Source organism: Mytilus edulis, chromosome 5 (assembly GCF_963676685.1).
Source record: "Mytilus edulis chromosome 5, xbMytEdul2.2, whole genome shotgun sequence".
In the NCBI taxonomy this organism is placed as follows: domain Eukaryota; kingdom Metazoa; phylum Mollusca; class Bivalvia; order Mytilida; family Mytilidae; genus Mytilus; species Mytilus edulis.
In genome coordinates, this window is record NC_092348.1 from 5,009,897 (window position 1) to 5,020,416 (window position 10,520).

General features: G+C 30.6%; 1 protein-coding gene across 1 annotated transcript; it reads right to left on the bottom strand.

The window, feature by feature from the left end:
• Positions 1-1,250: 1,250 nt before the first annotated feature.
• LOC139522811 (zinc finger protein 892-like) lies at positions 1,251-10,342 on the bottom strand. Its single transcript, XM_071316371.1, has 4 exons — positions 10,237-10,342; positions 3,949-6,328; positions 2,425-2,834; positions 1,251-1,826 (listed from the first exon to the last, which is right to left on the bottom strand). The coding sequence occupies exon 2, from the start codon at positions 6,041-6,043 to the stop codon at positions 4,019-4,021; it is 2,025 nt and encodes a 674-aa protein (XP_071172472.1). The 5' UTR covers positions 6,044-6,328; positions 10,237-10,342; the 3' UTR covers positions 1,251-1,826; positions 2,425-2,834; positions 3,949-4,018.
• Positions 10,343-10,520: the final 178 nt, after the last annotated feature.

The following is a 10,520-nucleotide window of genomic DNA, read 5'->3' on the forward strand; positions in this document are numbered from 1 at the left end:
TTATGGTTCATTGGTTAATGCTACGTTTGTTTCTAAGATACTATAAGCAATTGGTCAACTATATTTAATGCATAGATTTATTGTAATGTGTACATGTCTGTCTGGCATGTTCCATCTTACCTTGACCTCATTTTCAGGTTCCATCAGTCAATGTTAAGTTTTCCTGGTTAAGTTTGTTTCTTAGAAACTATAATTATAGGTTGACTATAGTTGGTGTATTGAATGTTGTAAGATGTATTTCCTGTTTGGTTTATCTGACCTTGATCTCAATTTCTGGGATCATGTTAAGTTTATGTGATACTTGTAGTAAAGTTTTATATTTAGGACTATCAACATATAATCAATGGTCAGTAAAGAAGGCGAGAAATTTCAGTATGTGCACTCTTGTTATTAAATGCAATGAAATAATTAATTTTATTGCTGTAAACATTTCTCTTTAATAGGTTTATGAACAAAATTGCATGTCTTCTGTATTCAATATTTTTTCAGCTTTGGTATTATTACCTTTTGAAAATTTTATAATACACAGGCCTACAGAAGGGGTCATAAACATTAATCTAGTTTAATGAGGTCCCAAACATCCAACATTCAATCTGAACAAGTAAGGAAATGAAAACCATAAAAGCAACAAAAAAAAACTATAAGACCAGAATAATGGACATCATAATCACTTAGTAAACAAGTAAAAACTGGCACTGATAACTGAAGCTCCCACACACTGAACTTTATTGAGAGAAAAACACTTATTTAAACTATCAAAATACTAGTTCTATTCGAGGAACACAGTATCTGTATTTCAATTAGATCAGATTAAAATTAAAGAAGTTATTTTAACCCTGCCAAATTCTGTATGTGTCTGTCCAAAGTCTGAAGCCTATAATTCAGTGATTGTCATTTGTTGCTGTATATAATATTTGTTTTACATTCAATGTTATGTTTATAAAGCAGGCTGTTAGTTTTCCTGTTTGAAATCTTGGTTTTACATTTGTCATTTGAATGCTGTTTATAGCTGACTGGTATGGGTTTTCCTCATTGATGAAGGCTGGACTATAAGACTTCTATGTCATTTGGTTTGGTTGAGAGTTGTCTCAATGGCAAATATACCACATCTCCGTAGTTTTACATTCAATAACAGAAGATTAATTCAAATGATCCCATTGCAGTAAATATACCATACATTCAATAACACCAGATAAATTTTATTCATTGCAGTAAATCAATTAAACAGATGAATTAAAAAGTTGAAAGAATTTTAAAGTATACAACATATTTTTTATTATTACCTGTCAATAATAAATACAATTACAACAATTACATTGATATAACATCAATAATTATCAATTAAAAGTTATATTATTCTGTTTTAATTATATGTTAATCATTATAACATTCTACAGTTGTGATTGTTAAAAAAAAGGGTATATAAAAATAATGTATTGGTTCACTCTTCTGAATTATAAAAAAATAAATTACATGAAATTGAATAAGGACTTTTGCTCAAATATGCAATTATATAATGACACAATGTATGATATATACATTTTCAACAGCTTCAAAAATACTTACCTAAAGACAGAAGTTAAAACTAACATGTTTTATATAAGAGAGATTCATAATAAATGTATGCATGATATAAATAATATGTACTAAAGTGTTTCAAAACCGTAAAAATATGAAGTGTAAACTATACACTGACAACAGTTAATTTACAACTAAACATCATACATGATTAACCATTCTATAATTTTTCATGATGATTATTAAAAAAATAATGTAAATCTTTGCATTAAGCTTGGTGACTGTCATGTATGTAATAGAGTTATATTCTATTACAATAATATATATTACTGATTACAAATGTGTCGAGGTTTCTGATTGGATAACAACACAGAGATTTCAGTATATATTCAGGAAACTGCCGGGGTATATACGACGTTTTTATCCCCAATTGGAACCTCAAAAACGTCATCATAACACCGGTTACTATGTGACGTAGTCATAAGCTATCAGACTGTAAGAGGTTCACAGAGGGAAAATAATGACGTGCTTCAGTCAATAATACATTTTTGATACAAAATTACGCAATTAACACTTTTAATACTTTAATTTGATGTTAAAAGTGTTATTATAAATTATTACATACACGATAAAATTATGTTCACAGCATATTAGAAAATCCTTCACGTATGCCGAACATATCAGGTTGGGTTTTTCAATATATATGTTTTGTCAACAAATACCTGCACTGGAAAATAACATTAAGTCAGGGGTAATCCGTAATATATGTGTAATTCAGGTCTCAGAAAGGGTATATACTGTGACATTCCCGGCTTAGGGCTTATATCCCCTTCGCCTTCGGCTCAGGGGATATAAACTCTAAGCCGGGAATGTCACAGTATATACCCTGTCTGAGACCTGAATAACATATAATATATATAGTAACATAGCCACAAAAGCTTTATCACACAAATCACAGACAAAACTTGATTCCGTATCTTATCTTAAAAAATAAATTTCAACAAACCTATTAATATTTTGCATACAAAATAAATAAGGAAAAAATCTCTCATCTAGAACCACCAGTTAATTTGTATTAACTTATTGAATAGGACTATACATTTGCACATGTACTATTATATGTGGGGTAATTATGAATTTCATTGTTTAAAAAAAACAAATTTCCTATCTATTGACTGGTACAATGTACTCTAACAAATCTTTACCAAAAAACATTTTTTTTGTCATCAATCAAATTAAAAATTTCTTATAGTATCCAAGCACAAGTATAATTAATATATGTGAAGCCCAGGTGGTCGTGTGGTCTAGAGGGACGGCTACAGTGCAGGCGATTTGGTGTCACGATATCTCAGTAGCATGGGTTCAAATCCCGGCGAGGGAAGAACAAAAAATTTGCGAAAGCAAATTTACAGATCTAACATTGTTGGGTTGATGTTTAGACGAGTTATATATATATATAGTTTCGATCCCTAACATCACTGAAGAGACATTAATTGTTGAAATCCGGATCTGGTGTACTATAAAAATATTGACACCGTATGTTTGTGGCATAACATAAATTTATATTAAGATCCATTTTGTTACATCTTGTGATCAATTTTATTTGGCAATCGCCAATGGCAGTCAGCAGGGTTAAAGAACATCAGTTGTTCGACCTGTTAGTCAAATGCGTTTTGTTTAAATATACTTTTTCACTTTTTTGGTCTTTTGGAAAATGTTGTTTGTGCTGTTTTTAGACCCTTCTACAACGAAATTTGTTTTACATGCACACGTATAAAAATTGCGGTTTTTATCCAACGCAATCATAGGTTTGAACGTAATTTTTAATTTAGACTCGTATATATATATATATGTATATATATATACAACTAGTCTAAACATCAACCCAACAATGTTAGATCTGTAAATTTGCTTTGTACATATCTAACATTGTTGGGTTGATGTTTAGACTAGTTGTATATACATTATGTACACAGCCATGTATCACCATCATTGATGGCGATCCGATGGATACATCTGTTGTAGAGTTGTCACTGACTCAGACGTACTTATGTATATATATATATATATATAAAAAAAGTTTCTTTTCAAGCGGTGTACAGAATTATATATTAAAAATTAAATACACAAAAAGAGTTTTTAAAGCAGCATTGTCTAGCGCTTTCATCCATCTTGGGACTTCAAGACTATGAGAAAATTCATAAAAGTGTTTGAAGCCAAGCTTAATGCTTAGTAGTTACATGAACAATAACGTCGCATCATACTACTTATATGTAACGAACAATGGCGTTATGTCATAATACTAATGTGTTCCCCATAACGACATTCATAGTCTTGAAAAGTCCCAAGATGGATGAAAGCACTAGACAATGCTGCTTTTAAAACTCTTTTTGTGTATCTAATTTTTAATATATATATATATATATATACTATTTTGTGAATTTATATATAAAGGATGTAAATCTGTATCTTATTTTCAGAGTCATACATCATGTACATTTTATTTATCCTCCGTACTATAATCTCCATTAACTTCCATGTGTTCATCAGAGGAATAGTCCTCATAAGTTGATTCGCTATCATTTTCATTTGATTTTGCATCACTATGTCTGACCAGGGATGATAACTCTGCATTGGACTCTTCATCGTCCGTGATTTTCTCTGCTGTATAAATGTTTTCAGTGTCACTATCAGATGTCAATTCTGAATTTTTATCTCTGCTTGTCAAGAAATTTGGATCTTTTTCAACTTCATCCATTATCATATCATTAAGTTTTTTAGAATGTTTAAATCTAAGTGCTCTTAATGCACACAAGCCCTCCTTTCTGTGTCTCAGTAGATGTGGCATCCGTGTGTAGGTTTTCTCACAATACTCACACTGGTATGGCCGTTCACCAGAATGAATTCGTAAATGCCATTCCATATTGGATTTCTCCGTAAATTTTTTCAAGCATATGTCACACTGATATGGCTTTTCACCAGTGTGAGTTTTGAAATGGGTCTGTAAATCTTTTGGTGAAAAGAATCCTTTTTGACAAACTCCACATGTATATTCTTTAATTTGTAAATGTACTCGTCTCACATGTGACAATAAATTTCCTTTGGTGCTGAATTCTTTCCCACAGTATTCACATTGGTAATCTTTTGTCCCAGCATGCATCATTAAATGTCTTTCCAAGTGATATTTACGTGTAAACATTTTGTCGCACTGGTCACACTTGAACGGTTTCACACCAGCATGCAGGCTGAGTATGTGTTCTTTCATTTGACGTTTAGTTTTGAACTCTTTTCTACAAACTTCACATGCATAGGTCATAACCCCATGCCTCGTGACATGCCTTTTTAATAAATATTCACTGTTGAATGTATCATTGCAAATACCACATACCAAATTTTCCAGCTCTTTTTTATGTACATTTTTAACATGTCGAATCAAATGATATCGCTGTGTAAATACTTTATCACACTCTTCACATTTATGATTTCTTTCTCCGGTATGAATAACAGAATGTCTTCGTAATTCACTAGGTCGGCCAAAAGATTTACCACATAGCTTACAAACAACTCTATCCTTTGGTTTGTATGTTTTATTCTTATTTCTAGATTTTGAATCATTATCTGTTTGACATTCCTTAATTGCATTTGTATATGATGGGATATTTAATAAATTTTCATGCATTGGTTGTTTTTCAATGTCTTCCTCAGTTTTTTCTGAATCAGAATTTTCATGTTCCCGAATTATTCCAATATCTGAGTAAGTATCAACTAAACTTTTATTTTCTGAAATGTCAGCATAAGATTCTGATACATCATTTATATGAGCATCAGTATCAACATGATCAACAGGTTCAGTGATGGAGTTTGACATCTCAGTTTTATCAGAATCAGTATTGGGAAGTACTGTTTTCCATGATGGAATTTTCAATAAATATTTCTTGACTTCTCTTTCCAGAAGATCTTCATCACACTTACTATTTATTTGCCTTGGTCTACGTATTGGTATGGTACTCTTTCTTCTGGAGGTAACAGTTTTTTGATTAAATTCATTTCCTTGGATATGACTTTTTGAATTTCTATTATTAGAATTTTCTCCATGATTTATAGTTCCTTGTTCAAATAATGGAATTTGATCATATTCACTGGTAGCTGCTGTGACTTGGTCTAAAAATCTATCACTCATTTGCTTTTGCAAATCATCTGCAGGATAAAAATTACTTTTTAATTTACCAACTCCATTTGACATCATATTTCTTGAAACTGTGACTTTACATTTTACATCTGGTACATTCAAAATACTAATATTTTTATAGCCTTTCTCTGAAGATGATATGTTGGTTCCCTCCTCTAAGACAGGAGACTGGTACCAGTGACTTGTAGATGACTGTTCAGACTTCCACGAAACAATATCACATTGAGTGAAGTTTACTGATTTAAATTTGTCTGTAAACAGCTTTTCACATCCACCAGCATTTTCCGAGTCTCCGTTTTTCATTCCAGTAAACCCCAAACCATTTTCTTGTGTCATTTCTACACAAGATTATTTCTGTTTTCACTTTGAAACGTCTTTTTTATAAAATTTCAAGAACAGTTTTTATTTTTTCTTCAGATGAGGTCATATTTTTTTCCAATCAAATAATTATGAGTGATGAAGTTTCCATTTATGACAATGTTCCATTTCTATTATTAATTTTTTAACTTTCATGTCAACAAAAGTGGGGCGTTTCCTTGTCAACAAAAGTGGGGCGTAATAAATCCTTCATTTAAAGTTTCAATATTATTACTCCATTCCAGTATTGTAATCAGCAAACAACTGAAATTATAAAATATATAAAATTAATCATATAATTGAACATGCTGAATACATATTTCTGTTTAACAAATTGACATCAAGTTTTCTTTTATCAAACATAAAGTTGATGTATAAAAAAGATGTGGTATAATTGTCAATGAGACAACTCTCCACAAATGACACAGAAATCAACAACTATAGGTTACCATACTGCCAATGATTTGAACTTCCACACTACATTGATTTCTTATACATCTACAAGTTAACGTTTTAATCACTGTAAACTGATACCGATTAGGGCTATAATGTTAAATAAAGATACATGCAGTTTAAGACAGAATAGTGTCCTATGAAAAAGTGTCCGCCTGGACAGTTTTTCATAGAATTTTGGTATTAAGGGAGCTACCATTTGATTTTTATGGGGGGGCTAGGATAAAAAAATTTTGTCCTGCATTTTTTTTTAGTTGTAATCTCTGTCCTGCCTTTTTATTTTTCACTCTATTCGGTCCTGCCTTTTTTTATTAGTTTATCCTGACTTTTTTTACCTAAATTGTCATCCTGCATTTTTTTTTTGCAAAGTGTCTCATCCTGCCTTTTTTTTTCACTCAAAACTCCTGTCCTGCCTATTTTTTTCAAATTTCATCCTAGCCCCCCCATAAAAATCAAATGGTAGCTCCCTAAATGATGTCAATTGCCATAAAATATTTTCCCTTAAATGGACAAATTTTTACTGCAAAAGTTATGAAACAGTGTCCAACCCAATTGGTCCAACCCCAGGACAAGTTTTACAAAGCAATACAAAGGTCATTAAAAAGTTTTATTATACTTAAATTTTAATAAAAATCTGAATGATTGATAAGAAAATGATTAAAATGAATGTAAACAAATAATGGAATAGAGACTTTAAAATTCTAAGAAATTCCCTGCTACATTTTTAATACTAATAACAAATGAAAGAATAACAATAACAAGAAAGTGTTTAAAGTATAAAATAAAATGTAGAGAGCTTTACTACTGTATATGTATCATGAGAAGAAGGCAATAGAAAATATAGAAATTTGGTATTAAATAATGTCCATTGCCACAAAATATTGTCTCCTAAATATGTAAGTGGACAGCATTTTACAGCAACAGTAATAAAATATGGTCCACCTACAGAACAATTTTTTGCAGTTATTATTATTCAATTGTGTCCTCCAACGAAAATTATACTGAACAATATTTGTTACTTGTTTGAATAAAAATCAGTATACATGACATTATATATAAATCAATATACATGACATTATATATAAATCAATATACATGACATTATGTATAAATCAATATACATGACATTATGTATATATATATATATATATATGAAGGACTCTAAAAGTGCAATGGGGACGCTAACGTGCGATGGTTACGCTAAAGTGGGATGGTGTACGCTAAAGTGTGATGGTCTGCGAAAGTATAGACGTAAGAAACGTAGTTTGATTATGACGTTAACAGTCAGTTATACAAACCAAAAATGAACATGCCGGAAGATAGATTAAAAATATTTTATTAACAATTTTTACATCAAATATCCATGACTTACTAGTAATTGATTTAAACTTAAGGAGGCTCGCGGGTATAAGATTTTCAGAAAAAAATTAAACATTAATTTTTCATTACAAATTTTATTGATTACCTTAAGTAGCTGTTACTTTATCATATGGTACAAAAATCATTCCAAAAAATCAATTCGTGTTTGCCCCAGCGGACTTTTAAAATGTAGACGTCATTGAAAAAGCTTCAAATAATCTCCCTTTGGTGCAAAAATGCCATTTTTTGGCATAAAAATTGAAATATCTTTTTTAACTCATCGGTGACCTATATTTTTTATTGTTGTTTTCGAATAAGCTGTACATAGACTAAATATTTGTAAAATTTTTGCGATTTCTGTAATTTAGTTCTTTTTTTATTTCGATATTGCCGCTATTTCTCCTATTAGTTCAACAGAAAAAAAGGACATTAACAAAAATGTATGCTCCTTTCGAAGGCAGATTGTGAGCGTAAATGAACAGTGACCCCATTTTTTTATTTCACTTTTCTATTAAGTATAAGATAAAGTTCATTTATAGAAAAATATAGAGAAACCGTATATTAAATAAAAAATTTCATTTAGACCCGCGAACCCCCTTAACATTCTTTGTCGGCTGCAGCGCAATGTTTATTATTTTCGAGTGCTGGAAAAAGGACTTGTATTCTGCAGTCAAAAATTTTACTATATACATACAAAACAGTATACGAATACTTAACGGATACATTTTAATCATTGTTTATGTGGCAGTTTACTTTGTGATCCCCGTTAAAATGCTGTCGATTTTGATAAAAGTAACGTCTAACAGTAAAATAGATATACAAGTTTTCATGGCGAGTGAATTATAAATTATCTGCTTAAACATTAGTTTGTACTGTACATTGTAGGAAAATAAAACATGTATTTGTTCTCGCTAAGAAAAAGGAGAAAGCTAGGCAAACATTGCCTTTCTCTCGTATTTGAATTAAAACTTATTAATAAAAAAATAAATGTTGCATATATATTCCGACAATGAACGAATTTTGTATTTATAATTTTTCAATGACGACTGTAAGGGAGGTTGTAACATTGGTGTGAACGATAATATATACCAATTATCCAAATATTCAATACCATGAATCACTCCAAATTGTTAAATATTCATTTTACATGAAATTTAATATTTTGCAACACATAAATTAGTACCTTTATAGCAATTATTATTTGGTCGAACTTGTTTATTTAGAAACAATCACTTAAGCATACCGGTAAATTTAAAATTATAAAGCCTATCACATTTGTTATACCTAGCATACTAGCTTTTGCAAAACTTTTTTAACCTCGATGTTTTAATACTTCGAATCTTACCCTTTGGACCATCGCACTTTAGCATTTATGATACACCAACGCACTTTAGCGAACAAACAACCATTGCACTTTAGCGTGAGACACCATTGTACTTTAGCGTATACAATCGCACTTTAACGTGACCATTGCACTTTAGAGTACCATCGCACTTTAGAGTCCTACATATATTTAAAAATTATTCAGACGTTTAATATATTAAAAAGTATATATAAAATAGGATAGTGTGTTACAATGAAACCACTCTGTCAAAGTAACAATCTATAAAAGTTCGCAATTCTAGGTTTAAATATGTCCAGTGATAACAAAGCAATGGATATCATTTAATACTTTAATTATATAAAAAAATGTCCTGGTGGACAGAATGTCCAGTGAAAAAATGTCTATGTTCATGGTCACTTTTTTCGTATCCTGAGGACATATTTTCATACAGGAAATTGTGTCCAGGACTCATTCAAATACTTTCATTGATGATACTTTACTTCACGTTTAGACCTTTCTATTGCACTACATGGCGATTTAATTTCGCAATTTTCAAATATATTTAATGTAGTTATATAGGAAATATCTAAGATTTATATTCTTGTTACTTTTCTTCATGTCGCGAAAATAAGTTTGTTTACAGGAGGTAAATATTTTCCATGGACAGTATTTACTATGAAATAATTCAGAGTGGACATTATTTCATGGGGGACATTATTAAATCCTACAGTAGCACCTATGCATGTCAAATTATGAGCTACCAGACATAGCATCTTCCACAAACTGTACAGATAAAAAACAATATCTTTTAAGCTAAATTTTTAACTTAACCACTCAGTACATTCTGCTTTGGTTAAATTTCAATTAAAACTGCGTTCGAATAGTATGATTATGTAAAATTACACGCACTTGTGTCTATAGAAAAAAAACTATATCTGTACAGACAACTGACAACATCTGAGCTCGTATGCTATCATTCAGTTGGTGTTTATCTATTTCAAGGGAATTCTATGACACCTATCTTTCTTTTGTATACCTGATATTATTGTAAGAGTCAAGAGCATCTAAGAAACAAAGCTGTCAGATATGTAAGTATTAGAAAAACGGAAAGCAGAAATCAACATTAAAACCGGAAGTATTGTAATTTCAAAGTTTTAGCAGGTCGGCTTTGTAAATTTTCCGTGTGGAATGAGCATATGTTATTAGTTGAAGTGAGCAGGAACGTAGTATTATATTGTTAGTCTATAAGATATACTGTTCCCGGATGAGAGACATAGATCTCTTATTGCACAATAAACATATTTGATTCTGTTTTTTACT